Source organism: Monodon monoceros, unplaced genomic scaffold, assembly GCF_005190385.1.
Source record: "Monodon monoceros isolate NGI ecotype Baffin Bay Population unplaced genomic scaffold, NGI_Narwhal_1 Super_Scaffold_6, whole genome shotgun sequence".
NCBI classification, from domain to species: Eukaryota; Metazoa; Chordata; class Mammalia; order Artiodactyla; family Monodontidae; genus Monodon; species Monodon monoceros.
The window spans coordinates 91,228,086-91,247,240 of NW_021703783.1; the positions used below are offsets into that span (position 1 = coordinate 91,228,086).

General features: G+C 48.5%; 1 protein-coding gene across 4 annotated transcripts in view; it reads left to right on the forward strand.

Moving 5' to 3' along the window:
• GTPBP1 (GTP binding protein 1) overlaps nucleotides 1-19,155 on the forward strand; it is a 27,799-nt gene continuing 8,644 nt past the window's right edge. For 3 of the 4 annotated variants that reach the window (XM_029204235.1, XM_029204237.1, XM_029204236.1), the window contains exons 1-9: nucleotides 17-214; nucleotides 2,860-2,971; nucleotides 9,106-9,286; nucleotides 9,880-10,228; nucleotides 13,802-13,925; nucleotides 14,786-14,900; nucleotides 17,742-17,886; nucleotides 18,002-18,184; nucleotides 18,908-19,043. In XM_029204235.1, the coding sequence (XP_029060068.1) occupies nucleotides 23-214; nucleotides 2,860-2,971; nucleotides 9,106-9,286; nucleotides 9,880-10,228; nucleotides 13,802-13,925; nucleotides 14,786-14,900; nucleotides 17,742-17,886; nucleotides 18,002-18,184; nucleotides 18,908-19,043 (1,537 nt within the window). In that variant the 5' untranslated portion in view covers nucleotides 17-22. Of the gene's footprint in view, nucleotides 215-2,859; nucleotides 2,972-9,105; nucleotides 9,287-9,879; nucleotides 10,229-13,801; nucleotides 13,926-14,785; nucleotides 14,901-17,741; nucleotides 17,887-18,001; nucleotides 18,185-18,907; nucleotides 19,044-19,155 lie in introns of all 4 variants that reach the window. The other variant, XM_029204234.1, reaches the window with a different exon arrangement.

A 19,155-nucleotide genomic window follows, 5' to 3' on the forward strand; every position in this document is an offset into this window, starting at 1 on the left:
GAATTAGCCTAAGTTATTAAAGATGGCGGCGGAGCGGAGTCGCTTCCCGATGGACTCGCCGGTCCCTGCCTCTATGTTCGCCCCCGAGCCCAGCTCTCCGGGGGCGGCAAGGGCCGCGGCGGCTGCCGCCCGGCTCCACGGCGGCTTCGACTCGGACTGCAGCGAGGACGGCGAGGCGCTCAACGGCGAACCGGAGCTGGACCTCACCAGCAAGGTAGGCCCGGGCGCCGGCGCCGGCGCTGAGGGGACCGTCCGGGCACCGAGGGGTACCGGGTGGTGGGGCCGCGCAGTCTCCGGGGCGACGGCGGGGGCAGGAGGGGTCGAGCCCACCCACCTGTAAGTGCTGGACGCGCGGCGGGCTCCCCGGTGAGGGGCGGCTCCGGCGGCCGGCCGCACCGCTGTCCTTCCCCGGCGGCGCCCACCCGGCCTCCCGCCGTCCGGCTCCCGCCGATATCACAACCCCTCGCCTCCGCCACGTGGAACGCGGGCGCCGGACGCCGGCAGCTACTCGCGCAGTGGTCGTCCCCACGCGGTGCCGCCTCCCCTGTGATCGAGAGTGGCTCTCCCCGTGGACTGTCCACGGCAGCCTAGGGTCGGAGGTGGCTTGGGCAGGGCGCGCGGGAGGATCATGTAGTCCGAGGGGGGAGCAGGGAGTCAGCTGCGGCTCTTCCTGGTGTTGGGAGAGGAAACATTAAGTAGTCGCTCAGTCCGGGAGAAGGACGTCTGAAGAATGTCTACTTTACAAACCCACCCAAAACAGAAGTGAAAGATGGGCAGTGACCCATCATTTCGCCATTCTGGGAGTGGGACTTTATGTTGTTTGACTGGAATAATGAAGGACGATTTAAGTCGTGTCTTCTGAGCTCTTGAGAAGGTGGGCAGGATTTAAGGGCTCATCTTCTGCTTGGCGTTGGGGGTGGGAGGAATAAAAAATTAAGTATAATTTGGGACTGGTGTTTCGAAGGTGCCTAACATTGCTAAAGGAAAGAATGCCAACTTGGGGGTCAGACAGGGCTGGGTTCCCTTTCCTGCCCTGCCAGTTAAAAAGGCTCTGTGACCTTGGGAAAGTTTCTTAACCTCTCAGTTCTCTGGCTCCATCATCTTTTTAGTACAGATGCATTGTAAAAACGAGAACTGTATGTAAGAAACCTACTATACTGCCGGTTACATACTACTCAGTAAATGTTTGAAGTGAACTGAATAAACTGATAATTCGCTGTGCAGATTAAGTAGCAGCTGACGCAGGATAGAGCACCGATACCGCCTCCTACCTGTTGTTGAGTACTTACGGTAGAGAAGTTTAACGACTTTTGAAAACATTTGTGACTTTCTAGTCTGTGGTGGCAAAATTGCATGAAACTTGGTCCAAACAGGAGAGAACTTTACCTTGCAGCTAATTGATCTCTCCCTCTAGTCTCTGCTGAGCACTTAGAAGCCGGTACTGCACCTTGTCACAGTGGTCCTGTCTGGTGCCTCTAATGCCATAACGAGGCTGGCCAAGTTCAGAGAGGATGGTCAGGGGAAATGTGTGAGGTAATGGGACACGATGCACACGTCCCAGCACCCAGGTTCAAAGCAGAAGCTCTGAGGAGTCAACTTAGGAAATTGCAAGAGATACACTTGACTCAAGCAGATGAGCTAGATGTCAATTCATGGCCAAGGTGCTGAAGAAGCCTGAAAGCAGTGGGAAATTGCAGGGCAGAGTTGCAGAGAGCAGTACCTCTACTTCCTGACCGACTTATTTAATGTTCCAGGATAGGGAAGTGTTCCTTCATCACGTAGCTGGGGAAGTCCTTCTCAGTATTTTAAAGTTGAGAAGCTATATGTAGATTAATACTGATGATATTGAAAAGAAAAACTGATGTGAAGGGAGAGAATAGAGGGGTTGAACAGATTGATTCCTGAGGAAAAGATTAGAAGCTATAAGTTTATATACTTGCTACAATTAAATGTGGGGATGGACATAAGGCTCTGAGAGCTTCCAAAAGGAGAAGCAGTTAGTGAACTGCGGTGGCTAGTTTCATCCAGGAAGATTTTTCTAGGATGATTGGGTGAAGAAAATTAATTACCACTTATTGAGCTGTGGACTGGATGCTTTACATGTTATCTTATTTGGTCTTTACAGTGGCCTTAGGATGTAGGTAGTAGTATCTCCATTTTGTAGATTAAAAAACTGAGACTCAGAGGTTAAGTTCTTTGTCCAAGGTCACACATGAGTGGTTAGAGAATGGGATCTGACATGCCTGTTGGTAAATGGCCTCCTCAGATAAGTGGTTGATATTTTAATGTTATTGGCAGAAATTCACAAAATGACGGTGCTAATACCCATCTTAGGGGTAATGTGTTTTGTTGATAAAGATGAGTCTTGCAGCAGTTTTTACTGCCAATTCCTAAATAATCGAGATAGCCAAGGCAAGTTGGAACAGACTTCTTATGTTATTATGGGAACCATTGGCCTTGGATGGAGATCTCTGTGAGTTGCAAGCTGCAGGTAGAAGACTTTGGCATGTAGGTGTAAAGCACTACTCATTTAATTTCTACCTACAATGCCAGATTCTCAGTCATTGTGGATCCTGCCCCTCCCGTTAAGCAGCAGGAGGCAGGCTGCTCACACCCTCTTTTCTGTGGGTTGTGGTTCAGACATACTCATTTCAGTACTTCATATAACTCAACTCTCATAAGGCCTTGGGCTCAAAGGCTATTTAAGGAGAGGCAGAGAGGGCATGAGAGGGCTGCCCAGCTCTTTTAGATCAGGATGCTGTGGGGTTCAGTCAGGGTCTTTGGTCAGGCTCTTGATCTGCTTTGGCTGTGGTGTTCTTCTAGTAAGTGTGGTCCTAAGGCTGTTGGTTTCTCTTCTAGCTGGTTCTAGTGAGCCCTACATCAGAGCAGTATGACAGCCTACTTCGGCAAATGTGGGAGAGGATGGACGAGGGATGCGGAGAGACCATATATGTCATTGGGCAGGGATCAGGTGAGCATAGTTTTCCTTTCACTTTACTTTTTTAAAAATTCACTTTCCAAGCGGTTTTACAGATGCTGCTTTTCTACCGCCAGTACCCTACATTTGCATAAGAGGAGATGAAGCACAAAGCAAGGAAACTTCTTGTCCGAGGTGATAGAGTAAGTCACAGTTAGGTCTAGAATTAAGCCTTCCCTAGGCAGCTCTAAGTCTTCCCCTCCAAGCCTGATTTGCAGATCCCATTGCTACTTATTGCCTGCTTAGCAGAGAACCCCTGTGATACTTCTTGATGTCAGCAAGGAAAGGACATCCAGAATTCCTCTCTTCAGCAAGGCTGCCTTGCCCTGGACCATACTGACCATTCGGTGGGGATAGCTGTGATAACAGAGGTCCTCTTTTCTCCCTGTGAGATCCCATCAGACATGTAGGCTTGTTGCTATTCTGGAAGGGACTTGTTATTGTCCTCCCAGCCCCTTATTCCATTGTAATGGGGCCCATTGTTTTAGAGGAAGGCAGCCCCCATGACAGAATCCCAGATTATATCCTGGGCTTTTTTCCCCCTGGTCATTCCTACTTTATATCCTCAATACAAAGCCTGCTTACTCTCATCTTCATTAAGACATTATCTTTGCTGAAATGGCAGCTGGACTTGTTTAATAATTATGAATTTAGCCTGTACCAGATCTTATCTCTGTCATCTTTACAAGAAGCCTAAGTAGGCCTCGATGCATCATTAAGGGACTAGTTCTCTTTGCTGAATGTACGTTTTGTAAAGGCAGGTAATAATTCTTTTGTAGTTTGAGTCTAAGATGGAGGAAGTCTCAAAATCTGTCTTGAACTATTTGACAGATATCTATTAAGTATCTTAGAAGGTCTTGATACTGTTGCAAAGCACTTTTAGATACTTAAAATCTGGTCTCTGTCCCAAGAAGGAGAGATGGCATATACATAGTTAACCTCAGTAGAAAACAATATTTGGAAATGCTGCAAGAATGACACAAGGAAGAAGGGTTTGATCTCCAAATATTGCTCTGCCTTCCTTTGAAATGTTTCTCATATCTATCCTTTCCTTTCTGTATTTACTGCCACCTCCCCAGTTTTAGGTGTTACCACCTTAAAGAAGGCATGGTCAGAGAGATAGGCAAACCAAGAGGTTCTGTCAAGAAAGAGAGGGAGGGGCTTCCCTGGTGGCGCAGTAGTTGAGAGTCTGCCTGCCGATGCAGGGGACACGGGTTCGTGCCCCGGTCCGGGAAGATCCCACATGGCCCGTGAGCCATGGCCGCTGAGCCTGCGTGTCCGGAGCCTGTGCTCCGCAACGGGAGAGGCCACAACAGTGAGAGGCCCGCTTACCGCAAAAAAAGAAAGAAAGAAAGAAAAGAAAGAAAGAGAGGGAGTTGGCCAGCATTGTCAAGTGTTACAGAGACAGCAGGGAGAGTCAGGTTCAGAAAAGGCCATTCCATTTGGTGACTAGGGGGATCATTGGTAGGCTTTTGAAAGCTTTGGGGTCAGGTGCACACCTGGCCTCCTGTAATAGGATGAACCACTCAAAGGTCACTTCCAGCTTATAGAATTGAAGAAACCACATCTAGATCAGTTCTGACAAGTGTTGGGACTGTTCTTTGCAGACCCAGATTCTTAAAGCCCCTACTCTTTGCTTATTCTTTAATGTGGACTCTTACTGAACTTTACCATACCTTGGTGGCTTATAGTTAATTAACCCTCCTGTGGCACAGCATAACAAGATGGCAAACATTCATTAACACGTATTTTACACACCCAAGCATTATCTTTGCATCTACCAGTTGGATGCTATTAGAGTCATAGTGACTCCTTCCTGCTGGAATTCTTTAGGGGCAGAAAGAGATTGTAATTAAACAAGTTGAAGATCAAGCAGAAGACTAAAAGAGATGCGAGGCCCCCTGGGTCAGCTTGATCCCTGACTTTCTGTGTGTGCTTGGTGCTTGCCCTCTGTTTGACGCTTCCTTCATCTATAAAATCGGGCGGATGGTACCACCACTGCCCCCACAACCTGAGGCAAGTTTTGTAGGGATAAATTAGACTTTAAAAAAATTCGAAGCAGGGTGGAGGAATGTGCTCTTTAAGTATACATTCTTTTTTTCTCTTATTATTATTATTTTTTTTGGCCACGCCGTGCAGCACGTGGGATCTTAGTTCCCTGACCAGAGATTGAACCCACACCCCTTGCGTTGGAAGCACAGAGTCTTAACCACTGGACCACCAGGGAAGTCCCTAAGTATACATTCTTAAGTTACGGTTGATACTTTAAAAGGAGGCAATGTGACCTAGCAGTTAGTTCAGGGTCTGGAACCTGGTGGGTCTAAGTTTGCCTGATTCTTTTCCTTGTCTTAAAATGGGGATAATAATAGAATCTAGTCCATGGTGGCATGGTGAAGATTAACACTTGGCATATAGTAAGCACTATATAAATGTTAGCTAGTATTAATAGTTGCAGTAGTAATTTTTTAAGGGTTCCAGGTTATAGATGATTTACCATGAGATTTCTTTCAAAAAGAGCCTTGTTCATTCTTCACATATTAAACCGTGACTTTCTAAGACCCAGGTACTGCATTAAGAGTTTAGGGAGCATGGGAGGAGTGTTACATCTTTGTGGGAGGGTCAGAAAAGACTTAAAAGTCTTTCCAAAGGAGGAGGTGCCCCTTCAGTGAATTCTAAAGCTTGAGTAGGAGTTTTCTAGGTGAGTGGAGACAGTAGTGAGTGAGCAGAGAAAGCCACAAGCACAGAGGCATGGAGGCATTGATGAGTGTGGAGTATTTGGTGGACCAGGAGTGATTCAGTAAAGTAGGAAATGTAGAATGTGAGGTTGGGAGTGTCAGGAGGGGAGACTGGACAGGTAGTCAGGGCCCAGATCTGAGGGTCTTTGAATGCCATACCAAAGCGTTTAGACTTTTATCCTAAAATTTTGGGGAGCCTTTGCATTATGTTGAGCAGGAGAGTACATATAAGAAAGGTAAGTCAGTGGCAGGACTGAGATCTGATTATGTTCCTGCATGGCTGAATATGTGGCCTTTAGTAATTGGACCTCTGCGGCTTTTCTCCTTGGCCTTTGTTTCCACTCCTACAGAGTGAGGAGTATAGAGCGTGCTGGAGAAGGGTAATGTGACTGGGTGCATTTCTGGGAGCCCTGGATGGATGAGGTGACACTGGTGATTGCCTGCTGGTGTGGGGTAGGATCTGAGAGCTTCTCATTGTACCAGAAGCAGGAAAGGTTGGATAGAATTTGGGGGTCTGGCAAGAGTGGCAGGGTTAGCTGGCCTTCTCTTAGGGATGCTTCCGAGACCTTCTCTAACCCAGAATATTTCCAGAGCGCAGTTGGCCATGCATTTAGAAACTCCTTGCAGGACTTCCCTGGAGGCCCAGTGGTTAAGACTCTGTGCTTCCACTGCAGGGGGCATGGGTTCGATCCCTGGTTGGGGAACTAAGATCCTGCGTGCCATGCGGCGCAGCCAAAAAAAGAAAAAGAAAAAGAAACTCCTTGGCTCAACTGCATCCTCTTTGTTCATTTGTTTTGCATTTTACAAACGTTTGAGGAGTTGGTATAGGAAAGGCACCCCCATGGAGCGTCCAGGAATGTTTGAGATATGGCCCTTGTCCTCGAGATGCTTGTGTATAGCAGGGGAAGACACACATCCAAAACTCTATTCCATATGGTAAACTTCATAAGGGAGCAGAATGGGTAGGATTTTGACAAGTGGAGGTAGGATTTTGACAAGTGGAGATACGCTGATTGGCTTTCTAGGGCAGGAAATACATGAGCAAAGGTATAGAGCTAGAAGAGTGCAGAGACATGGAGGGATGGTGACTTGGCCACCTGCACTGGAACAAAGCTTAGAAGGGGAGGGCGGGGGAGGGGGATGGAAGCCTCTAAGGAATTGGAACTGAGCGCTGCTGGGCCTGGGGAGCCCTTCCAAGGCTTTGACTCGGAAGTGACAACGTCAGAGCTGTGCATTCTTTAGGACCTTGAGCTTGTATGTCTATGCAGGATGGGTTGGCAGAAACAGACTGGATTTGCTAAGACCAGTTAAGGATCTCTTGTGGCGATTCAGGTAGAATAATGGCCTAAATCAGGCTGGTGGCATTGGATTGGCAAAAAGAGGAGAGCAGGGACAAGGAAAGGGGCAGGACTGGAGTGATGAGTGTTAAGCTGGGGTGACTGGAAGGATAGTGGTGTCATTAGAAATAGGTAAGGCAAGAGGAGGAACTGGTCTGGCACTAAGAGGAGCCCTTGCCAGAGGAAAAGCCTCTAGGTTTGGAATCAGAAGACCCAGGCTCACACGGCCCCTCTGCTCCCTCTCAGCACAGAGACCTCTAGGTTCTGTTTCCCCACTATTAAATGGGAACAGTAATGCCTAACTAATGGGGTTGCGGGGAGGACTAAAATGCTTCATTAATGGTGTTAGTTTTTGTGCTGTTGTTTAAAAAGGGTGTGGATGGAGCTCTGGGAAGAATGACTAGATATGAATGTTTTCATAGTTTTCAGAATGACAGTTGAACCCATAGAATGAGAAGGCCAAGGGGAATGTTTCAAGGATAGAGAAGAAGGCCACTGACTGACTACTGAAAAAGACGGCATCTGGGGACAGCAGCAGGAATAGCCTGCAGAGGAGACAGAAGGAAGACCCAGAGGGCCAGGAGGTGAATCAGAAGAGTTTGGGCTCTAGGCAAGCCAGGCGGGAATGAAGTGCCTCAGTAAACAAAGGGACTGTTGCCAGCAGTGTTGACTGTGACGGGGTCGAGGAAAGGGCATTGGATGAGTGGGCAGAACGCCACTGATGACTTGAAAACCAGTTTTTTCCATAGTCATCAGATCAGTGAGAAGGTGGGTGAGGAAATAAAGTCAACAAGTGTCCATTACTCTGGAGATGCTTGGAGGAGATGGTAGCTCGGTAGATAAGCTGGGGCAAGGGAAGAGGGGTTGGGTCTCCTTTAGTTTAGGAAAGCCTTGAGCTTGTTTGTAGGGGGAGAAGTGGAAGGGGGTGAGAGAAGGTGCTGCAAGGTCTTTGGAGGCAGAAAAGAAAAGAGGTTGGGCACATGAGCCCAGGGAAGGAGAGGGGTGCTCCCAGGAGACAGCTGGAGGAGCTGTCATTCTACTGTGGGAATGAAATATGGCACCATGTGGACAGTACCTGACCGGGACTGTCATACAGTAGGCATTCAAGAAATTAGTGGTTGATTGGTCCGTCCTTCCTCACCCTAAGCTGAGACTCATTTTTTCCAGCTACTTGCTGGACATTTCACCTGAGCCACCTCTGTTAAAAATCTGTCCCTAAACTCATTCTTAAATTCTCTCTCCATTTTCCTTTGTCTCCTGTCATTATCTCTTGCCTGGATTATTAGAATTACTTCCTAACTGGGCTCCCCGTTTCTGGTCTCTCGCTTGCCAGCGCTCACTTTACACTGCTGCTCAAGAGATCTTTCTGTCCCACAGTGATCTGATCTTGTTACTCCCCTGTGTAACACCAAGGCTTCCCACCCTGGTACATATGTGTTTTGCTGCTGTGTGATGTTCGTCTGCCTAACTGTTTCTGCCTCTCATGTGGTCTCCTGCCACTTGACACCCTGCTCCCCAACGCGCCGAGCTGCTTACTGGTCCCTGAACGTGCCATGATCTGCCGTGCTCCGTGCTTTGCTCTGCTGCCTAGGATGTCTTTCCTCCTTTCTCCGCAGGCCCATTTTTCATGTTTGGAGACGCAGCTTGGAGTCAGCTCCCTGCAAAGCTGTCCTCAGCTTCCCCAGGCAATGCTAGTTGCTCGTGCTTTACATTCTCTTTGTACAGCTCTGTAGTAAAGCACTCAAGCTGTATTGCAATTAATTAATTTCCTGTCTCTCCCCGCTGGGCTGTGAGCTCGCTAAGGGCACCTGTATTCCCAGTACCCGGCCTGAGACTTGGCATAAAACCTAGGAGAGTCTCTGTGATTACTGTTGAATGAATTAATGAATGCCCTGCTTAATGGAGAAGCCTATTATTTATTAACTTTACTTGTGCGCAAATTTTTGAAGTATCTGGTAGAGAGAGCCATGTTCGTCAGTGCCCAGGGTGGGACCTTGTGAGGGGTGGCTGACTGGCAGACTTGATGGCAGGCTGACGTCTGGGCCCTTGTCACCAGATGGGACTGAGTACGGGCTGAGTGAAGCTGACATGGAGGCCTCCTATGCCACGGTGAAGAGCATGGCAGAACAAATAGAGGCCGATGTCATCCTCCTCCGGGAACGTCAAGAAGCTGGGGGCCGTGTGCGTGATTACCTGGTCCGGAAACGAGTAGGAGACAATGACTTCCTGGAAGTCAGGTGAGGAGGCTTCAGAACAGTTCCAGGTCCCCTGAAGCATGACCCTGGGGTCTAGGGCTTCACACAGAACAGTGATTGAGCCTTTGACACCTGGCGTGTCGGGTACACCCTTTCGCTTCCTGAGGCATGGAAAGAGTGTCCAGAGACACCGATAGCTCCATTCTCTGTTTCTGCACTCCCTCATCCCTAAATATTTCCATTTGGAGAGAGTGGGAGAGAGGCCAACCATATGTTCTGTGGCCATTTTGTGGGCTGCATTTGCTTTCCCATCAGGCCGGGAGGCTTGAAACCAGGGTAACGGAGGAGAGCATTTTGTACCTCTCTTGGCTTTAGGGCTTCTGTCTGGCAGCTTTGGGAAAGCTAGTGGAAGTTAAGGGAGAAAGTCATTGTGGTGGGAACTCAGTTCCTCCTGAGTAACTTTCTACTCCCTGGATACAGCTCCAAGAGCATTCCTAATGTGCTCATCCATGAATAGAAGGGGCAGAGAGCTGGAGAGGCTCAGGGGCAAGCCTGTCCTTATGGATCCAGTTGCGGAGGTCCACTTCACTCACTCACCAACTCTCACACAAACGTATGGGTTTGTGTTCACACAGGGTAGCGGTAGTAGGCAACGTGGATGCCGGCAAAAGCACGCTTCTGGGGGTCCTGACCCACGGGGAGCTGGACAATGGCCGAGGCTTCGCCCGCCAGAAACTCTTCCGCCACAAACACGAGATTGAATCTGGTCGCACCAGCAGTGTGGGCAACGACATTCTGGGCTTTGACAGTGAAGGCAATGTGGTAAACAAGCCAGACAGCCATGGTGGCAGCCTGGAGTGGACAAGGATCTGTGAGAAATCCACTAAGGTGATTACGTTCATCGACTTGGCCGGCCATGAGAAGTACCTGAAGACCACGGTCTTCGGCATGACCGGCCATTTACCCGACTTCTGCATGCTCATGGTAAGTGGGGTGCTGCCGAGGAGCGGGGGCTGCAGCTGGGCTCCGGGGCTGTGGTGATATGCAGGTGTTTGACATTGTTCTGAGACAGGGCCTTTTGGTTCAGGGCTTTGAAATTGGGTAAGAACGACAAGTTTTGCAGGGGTGCCCAGCCTTCTCAAGGAGCGTACCGTGATCCTTCTCCTAGCTTAGGCCAGGAGGAGGTCCTCTAAGCTGAAACCAAGGTGCCATTTGCAGACCTCTCTTATTTTTCGGAGAGGGGTAAGGGAGGGTTTCTCCTGGGGCATCTCTTATTACCTTCAGAAGTGTTTCCTCCTGGAGTTGGGCTACTTTGAGATGATACCAGGCAGCACCCTCAGAGATGGGGCGGCCTGGGAAGGAAATGGGGGAGAGTGCAGATAGCCGTTGAGGGGCCTGAGAGGTGGCCTCTTCTGAAGCCTGGAACCAGTGTCAACCAGTCCCACAGCTATTTGCTGAGAAGCTTCTGCATGCCTATCACTGTGCCAGGCCTGAAGACAGAGCAGTGAAGAGGGTGTCCCGAGCTCCCATAGAGCTTACAGTCTCGTGGGAAATAGATTTTTAAGCAGCTCATCATGTAGGTGAACTGAAAGGGGAAGGGAGCAGAGGCTTCTGGGCTGGATCATGTTTCGAAGCTCGCATTTGGGCCCCTTTGATCTTCCTGGCCAGAGAGTAGGAGTCTGTGAGGCCCACGGCCTTGGTCACAACTTCACAGCTTTCACAGAGAGTGCGAGCGAGCGAGTTTTCCTTTGGCAAAAATCCTTCTTAAAACCCCTCCCCATTTCCCAGTTCCTCCAGCTGTCTGTATTAATAAGTGTAGTAAATGCCAACATCTGTTCAGAGCAAACTTGATCAAGTTGCCCCACAAACAGAGGTTTCCAGGCAAATTCTCCCCAGACCAGAGAGTAAAGAGAGGCAGAGCATATGTATGAACACTCTTGTCAGCTCTCTGCCCGAGGTTCTTGCAATCTCATTGTGGTTTTATCTCCCATATCTTTGAACGTTGCAAGGGGCCCTTACCACCTTGACTGGCTGGGGAAAGCCGCTCTACAAAAGGGTTTCGAAGGAAGAGCCATAGGGTGTATTTGGGGCAGTTGTTGGGTTGAGATTAAGAAGGGTGTAGAAATCAGTTTAACATGAGCGTTTTTCTAACTGAGCTACAGTGATCAAGGTCAATTAACAGACATATCTTCACCCCAGACGAAATGATACGTATTATCTGACTTTTAGGCCATGAGCTAAATACTAAAAATTTCTGTGGAAAACAATGAAATATTTCATTATTGTTCCATGGCAATCAATTTCCAGAAAAACAAAAACAAAAAAACCTTGAAAATATAGACAACAGAGAGAGAGATCATTCTGTTATCCTGCTTGGGAAGAACAAAAGCAGGTCTGGGTTGGTTAGGAAAGGTGGTTGGAGGGAATGGGAAGAATTAGGAGGGAAATGGTGGAGGTGTCTCGGTGTAGGAAAAGGGAACATGCGTGGGACATCTGTGCTGGTGAGGTGGTAGCTCACCTGGGAATCGTAATGATCAAATGAGAGCATCGCTTGAAGACACTGGAATGTATATTTATTTTATTTATTTATTTATTATTTTTGGCTGTGGTGGGTCTTAGTTGCAGCACGCAGGATCTTTTGCTGCGGCGCGCTGGTGCTTCTTTGCAGCATGCAGGCTTCTCTCTAGTTGTAGTGTGTGTGTTTTCTCTCTCTAGTTGTGGTGCACGGGTTCCAGAGTGCATGGGCTCTGTAGTTTGCAGCACGTGGGCTGTCTAGTTGAGGCGCACAGGCTCAGTAGTTGTGGCACGCGGGCTTAGTTACCTCGCGGCATGTGGGATCTTAGTTTCCCAATGAGGGATCGAACCTGCGTTCCCTGCCTTGGAAGGGGACTTTACCACTGGATCACCAGGGAAGTCCCTCTGGAATGTATAAAGCCCTGTATAAATATGTCTTGGCGATTTTAATTTTAATTTTATTTTGTTTTAGTAAGTAATACATTCATATGGTACAAAAATTAAAAGGTACCAAAGGACTTAAAGCCTCTCTTCCGCCTGTGTTGTTTCCTCCACAGGCAACCAGTACTTCCAGTTTCTTATGTATCCTCTAGAGATATTTTGTAATCACCCAGCATATATGTGTATATTCTCTCCCTCCAATTTCAGACATTCAGAAAAGTTGAAAGAATAGTACAAGGAATACCATAAACCCACCACTCGGAGTCAACAATCATTAACATTTTGCCATATTTATCTGTACATGTGATAGATGCATATGTGGAGTTTTTCTGTGTGTGTATGGTTTTTGTTTTCTTTTTGTTTGTTTTTGTTTTTTTGGTTGGTTGGTTTTTTGGCTGAATCATTTGAAAGTAGATTATATTATAGACACTGTGACTCTTCACCCCAAATACTTCAGCACACAGCTCCTAAAATACTTTAGCACACAGCTTCCTACTGTTATTGCAACCAAGAAGACGAACAAGAGTTCCCTAATATCATACAATATCTAGTCTAAAAGTATTTATGTTATCTCAGATGTTCCCCCAAATGTCTTCCAGCTGCTTTTTTCAAATGGTGATCCAATCACCACTCTTTGTGATAGCATGCTGTATACCACCTTGCTCTTTCCCATTAAAACATATCTTAGAGATTACCCCACATCAGTTAAGAGTTTCCTCTTTCTTTTGTATCGCACACTTGTGCATGTCTCTAATTTATTTAACCAGCCTTTATGATGATATTTTAAAACATTCATTGTTACAGGAAGGAATGGTAACAGTAGTAACAGCTGCCATTGCTTTTTTTAAAAAATAAATTTATTTATATTTATTTATTTGGCTGCACTGTGTCTTTACTGCTGCACATGGGCAGTACTCTTTGTCACGGTGCATGGGCTTCTCATTGCGGTGGCCTCTCTTGTTGCGGAGCACGAGCTCTAGGTGCACAGGCCTCAGTAGTTGTGGCTCGCGGGCTCCAGAGCACAGGCTCAGTAGTTGTGGCACCGGGGCCTAGCCACTCTGCGGTATGTGGGATCTTTCTGGACCAGGGCTCGAACCCGTGTCCCTTGCATTGTCAGACAGATTCCCAACCACTGCGCCACCAGGGAAGTCCCTGCCATTGCTTGAATACCTAATTCGTGCTAGTTGTGTGCTGGACCTTTGACATATGTTTGGTCATTTAAACCTAAGTGACCCTCTAAAGTGAATATTATTATCCCCCATTTTATAGATGGGGTAACTGGGGGCCAGGGATGTTAAACTGAATCCACTTTGGTGACTTTGTTTTCCCAGACTGAGTTTGTCTTTTTTATTGTTTCGAAGTCTCCTCAGATTTTGATAGCCCACACTGTTAAATTGGAGGTTAAAGCAATCTGTGCCCAGCCCAGCTTTCATCTACAGCCATTTTGTTTCTGGCCTAAGACTTGTGCCCCCTGTGTCCTGTTCTGATGCTGGCCTCAGAGATGGGAGTTCTCTCTTACCTCAGCCTTCTTTGAGCCCCTGTGCCCACCCAGCAGCAATCTCTGTCTCCCTTGTCCTGACAGTTCTTTCTGTGTCGGGGCAGGTGGGCAGCAATGCTGGCATCGTGGGGATGACAAAGGAGCACCTGGGCTTGGCATTGGCACTCAATGTGCCTGTCTTTGTGGTGGTCACCAAGATTGACATGTGTCCTGCCAACATCCTGCAAGGTAAGTGAAGCCAACAGCCAGTAGCAGTCTCTCTGTTTGGGGCAGTCACGCACTGTGGCTCCTTGGTGATCTGCTACCCGGAATTTTCTGTTTCCTTGTATTGTGCTTAGACCTTGGCCTGAATGTCCATCAACCCAGAATCTTTTGCTTTCTCCCTGTTTGCCTCTTGGTCTGAGCAGAGCTTAGAGTTATCTCCTGCTCATTGTTCCTTCTGGTTACAAATTCAAGGTCCCTGAAATCCCTAATCTGGCATCTCTTTTCAGATGGTTCCAGGCAGAAGGGGTTGGGTTTTACCATCTAAGCTGGACATACATGGAGACATTTGGGCAGAGAGTCTGATTACCTTTTACCACCAAAGGTTTCAAAACAGTGTTGCAAGACTAGGCTTTCATGCATCTCTCCCCCGTTGCTAAAGATAGTGGAAGAGAAGTGAAGACATATCCTTTTGGAGGGCCTCATAAGGACTTCTACAGGTGTCTAAATGTCCTAGAGATCCTTTTGTCAGATGAACTTTTTTTCCAGGAAGCAGGGCATTCTAAGAACAACATTGTCCTTCTGGTGGACCCCAAATCACTTGCTTATAGGATGCAGGTCTTCTGGAGACTCTGGAGAAACCTGACAGGTTTCAGACTTACAACCTTAGCAGGCAGTCCCCATCTGTACTCTCCTTCTACTCTAGCAAGCACTTACCCGCCCAAAGTTTTGATCCTCCTTTTGCTTCTCCAGGCATTATGGCATTTAACACTGTCCATCTATTTGTCTCCTGCTTGCATCAGTGATGAGTGGACCTGTCTTGCCCTAGAAGCCTGGCCAAAGAGAAGGCTATGTTCCCCTAATTTTGTTCCATTTTACCCTTTAAGAAACCTTGAAGCTGTTACAGCGCCTGCTGAAGTCACCCGGCTGCCGCAAGATCCCTGTGTTGGTGCAGAGCAAGGATGATGTGATTGTTACAGCCTCCAACTTCAGCTCTGAGAGGTAATGGGTAGGGAGCATTCACTTCTTCCTTTGATTTATTTATGTATTTTTAAATATTTATTTATTTGTTTGGCTGCGCCGGGTCTTAGTTGCGGCACGTGGGATCTTCATCGTGGCACGCGGGATCTTTAGTTGCGGCATGCGAACTCTCAGTTGCGGCATGTGGGATCCAGTTCCCTGACCGGGGATCGAACCCGGGCCCCTGCATTGGGTGCATGAAGTCTTAGCCACTGGACCACCAGGGAAGTCCTGGGAGCATTCACTTCTGCACAGGCACAGAGATTGGTTGAAATAGAAGATTGTGCTCTCAGCAATGTTGCTCAGGGGCTGTATCAGGTGACCCAGATTCTGAGGTACTGGTCTCACTGAGGTTGGAATCCCAGCTGATATTTCAGTGTCCTTATCTGTGAAATGGGAATAATACTACCTTCTTCATAGGGCTCTTGTAAGTGTTGGAAATGATGTATGTAAAGCACTTAGCACTGTGCCTGGCTGCTGTGTGATAGATACACAGCCATTTTTAGAATGGTTATTATTAATTTTTTTACACGGTTGTTTCTCAAAAGCTCTCTAATCACAGATCAGTTTTGGCATTTACTCATTAGCATGCCCTTTGATTCCATAAAATTTTTTTTTTTTGGCCGTGCCGCGCGGCTTGTAGGATGCTAGTTCCCTGACCGGGGATCGAACCTGGGCCCTCAGTAGTGAAAGCGCCGAGTCCTAACCACTGGACTGCCAGGAAATTCCCTGACTCCATAAATATTTATTGGGTGTTTGTTCTGTGCTGGGCTTTTCATCTAGGCATTGAGGAGTCAGAGTTGACTTGGGCATAGTCCTTGTCCTCAAGGTGGTCGGCTCCTTGGTCAGAGATAATCTCTTGATAATAGTAAATTTTGTTAACACTGCTCCTTCTCCCAGAGTCTTGGGGCTGCTTAAGTACAGGACCCGGAGCAGCCTGACATTTTGGCCTGTTTCTGCCCTGACGCTGTCTTCAGTACCAGCAGTTGGCCAGCAGAGGGGGTACGTTTCAGTCGACCCCATTTCAATTCATTTCATTTTGTTGAGTGCCTATTCTGTGCTGTCCCTACTCTAGGAGCTGTGGGAAATATATAATTCCTGATCTTGAGGAGTTTGACTAATCGTGAATAGGAGATATAGAGGCCATTCAGATAACAGACAGAAAATCAGATGTAGTCACGTGTAACAGAGACACAAAAAGTTCTCCCAAGACATACAGATAGCCAATAGGCACATGCAGTGTTGCTCAACATCGTTAGTTATTAGAGAAATGCAAATCAAAAGTACAATGAGGTACCACCTCACACCAGTCAGAATGGCCATCATTAAAAAGTCTACGAATAAATGCTAAAGAGGGTATGGAGAAAAAGGAACCCTCTTACACTGTTTGTGGGAATGTAAATTGGTGCAGCCACTATGGAAAACAGTTCCTCAAAAAACTAAAAGTAGGGGGCTTCCCTGGTGGCGCAGTGGTTGAGAGTCCGCCTGCCGATGCCGGGGGCATGGGTTCGTGCCCCGGTCCGGGAGGATCTCACATGCCGCAGAGCGGCTGGGCCCGTGAGCTGTGGCCACTGGGCCTGCGCGTCCGGAGCCTGTGCTCCGCAACGGGAGAGGCCACAACAGTGAGAGGCCCGTGCACCACGATGAAGAGTGGCCCCCGCTCGCCACAACTGGAGAAAGCCTTCGCACAGAAACGAAGACCCAACACAGCCAAAAATAAATAAATAAATTTATTTAAAAAAAAAAAGAATCCACCTGCCAATGCAGGGAATACGGGTTCGAGCCCTGCTCCAGGAAGATCCCACATGCCGCAGAGCAACTAAGCCCGTGTGCCACAACTACTGAGCCTGCACTCTAGAGCTCGTGAGCCACAACTCCTGAGCCCATGTGCCACAACTACTGAGCCTGTGCTCTAGAGCATGCTCCGCAACGAGAAGCCACCGCAATGAGAAGCCCACGCACCGCAACGAAGAGTAGCCCCCACTCTCCGCAACTAGAGAAAGGCCACGCACAGCAATGAAGACCCAATGCAGCCAAAAATAAATAAATTAAAATATATATATATCCTGTGACAAACCATAATGGAAAAGAATATGAAAAAGAATATATATATGTGTATAACTGAGTCACTTTGCTGTATAGCAGAAATTAACACAATGTTGTAAATCAACTATACTTCAATAAAATTTACAAAAAAAAAAAAAGTTCTTTGAAAACTCAGAGGGAATGAAGAGTGCCCATCTGGGAAGGATTCCCTAGAAGAGGCGGTGCTGGAAATGGGCTCTGAAGGATGAGAGGATTTGGTAGTTGGATAAGAGGGAAGGAATTCAGGCAGGGGGTGAACAATTCAGAGTGAACAAGTACATGGGAACAAAAAAGTACCAAGGTCTTAGGAGAAGGGAGGGAGTGTTCTCTGGTCTGGCTGGAATATAGGAATTTGAGAGAAATAAACTGGCAGAGATGTTGGGAGGAGGGATTCCGGCTGTCTTTTCTGCAGTGGAGAGTTGGTTAAGGTTTTAAGGATGTATGTGCTTTAGGAAGAAGAGGCAGTCATGATCGCTCGAAATAGGGTAGTGGTACCGAGACAGAGAGGAGGGGACAGGTTTCAGAGACAAAACTACATAGGAGGAGGAGGAGGCCTCAGAGCAGGTCTGGACAGAAGTAGGTGGGCTGGGCAGAGGGCCTGGGAGCCCAGTGAAGGGGTGGTGGGACCCTTAGCAGCAGCAGCCATTCCAGGAGCCCTCGTGCTGCTCATCCCCTATCAGGCAGGAGTTCGCCACCTGAGCGCCTTCTTCCTCTCTCTCCACACACTCCCCACCTTAGGATGTGCCCGATATTCCAAATCTCCAACGTTACAGGCGAGAACCTAGATCTGCTGAAGATGTTCCTCAACCTGCTCTCCCCTCGCACCAGTTACCGGGAGGAAGAGCCTGCTGAGTTTCAGATTGACGACACCTACTCTGTCCCGGTGAGTGGGTTCTGGTGGACTGAATAAGGCGGGAGGCTGAGTGGCGCTTCCTACAGGGGTGCCGGGGCGAGTCTGTAGTGCCAGTGGACTTACTGGACCGGGGTCTTGTCTGCAGGGTGTGGGAACAGTGGTGTCGGGGACAACACTGAGGGGCCTGATCAAGCTGAATGACACGCTGCTGCTGGGCCCAGATCCTTTGGGTAACTTCCTGTCCATTGCTGTCAAATCGATCCATCGCAAGCGCATGCCTGTCAAGGAGGTGCGGGGGGGCCAGACGGCCTCCTTCGCACTGAAGAAGGTGAGTGTTGATAAAACCAAGAACTCCCCTCGGGCTCTGTGTTATGCTAGGCTCTGGGTCATCTCCAGTCCTCATAGCCGGTCTGCGAGGCAGGGATTACTGACCTCACTTTTACAGATGAGGAAACTGAGGCTCAGGAGAGCCTGAGTGACTTGCCCAGCATCCGGGGAGAACACCGGGACTTAAACCTAGGCCTGCCGGCCTCCTGAGCTTGGTGAGGGCAGCTGGGAGCCTTCCTGCGCTTCCTTCTTGCTGGGGTCCTTCTACGCGGGGCTGTTGAGTCCATGCCAGATCCTCTTGCCATTCAGCTTTCAGTCTCCTGGGGATTGGGGTCAGTGCTAGCTCCTGGGTCATTTGCACCAGCCAAGTTAACCAGCAAAGCCGGGTTTTCTGTGGACTTCCCAACAGCCAGATCACGCTCGCCCTGTTTCTCCTACCTGAGTGCTTGCCTGCCTTTGCCCTCTCGCCACCCACTTAATTCCGACCCGTCTCGCAAGTCCTAGCTAAAATGCCACTTTCTGTATGAAGTCTTTCCTGACCCCCCAATAGCAGTGTTGAGGCTTTCCATGTAGCACTAAAGAAGGCCTGTGGTCCAGTGCAGTGAGAGGTCACGGCCAAGTTGGGGTGGTAGCAGTTCCCAGAAGGAGTCCTGGTCCTCTGTGACCAGGGGGTGAAGCCAGAAGGCATTATTGTCCCTGAGGTCTGGGATTCTCTCTCATTCAGATCAAGCGCTCGTCCATCCGGAAGGGCATGGTGATGGTTTCTCCACGCTTGAATCCCCAAGCATCCTGGGAGTTCGAGGCCGAGATCCTTGTCCTTCACCACCCCACCACAATCAGCCCGCGGTACCAGGCCATGGGTAGGTGTCTAAAGGCACTGCCAGCCTGAAGCCCCCTGCTCTAGTTCCCCCTACAGTGTGCTCCAGCAACCCAAACCCCAAAGTTTCAGCTGCAGCCAAAAGTCAGGTCGCT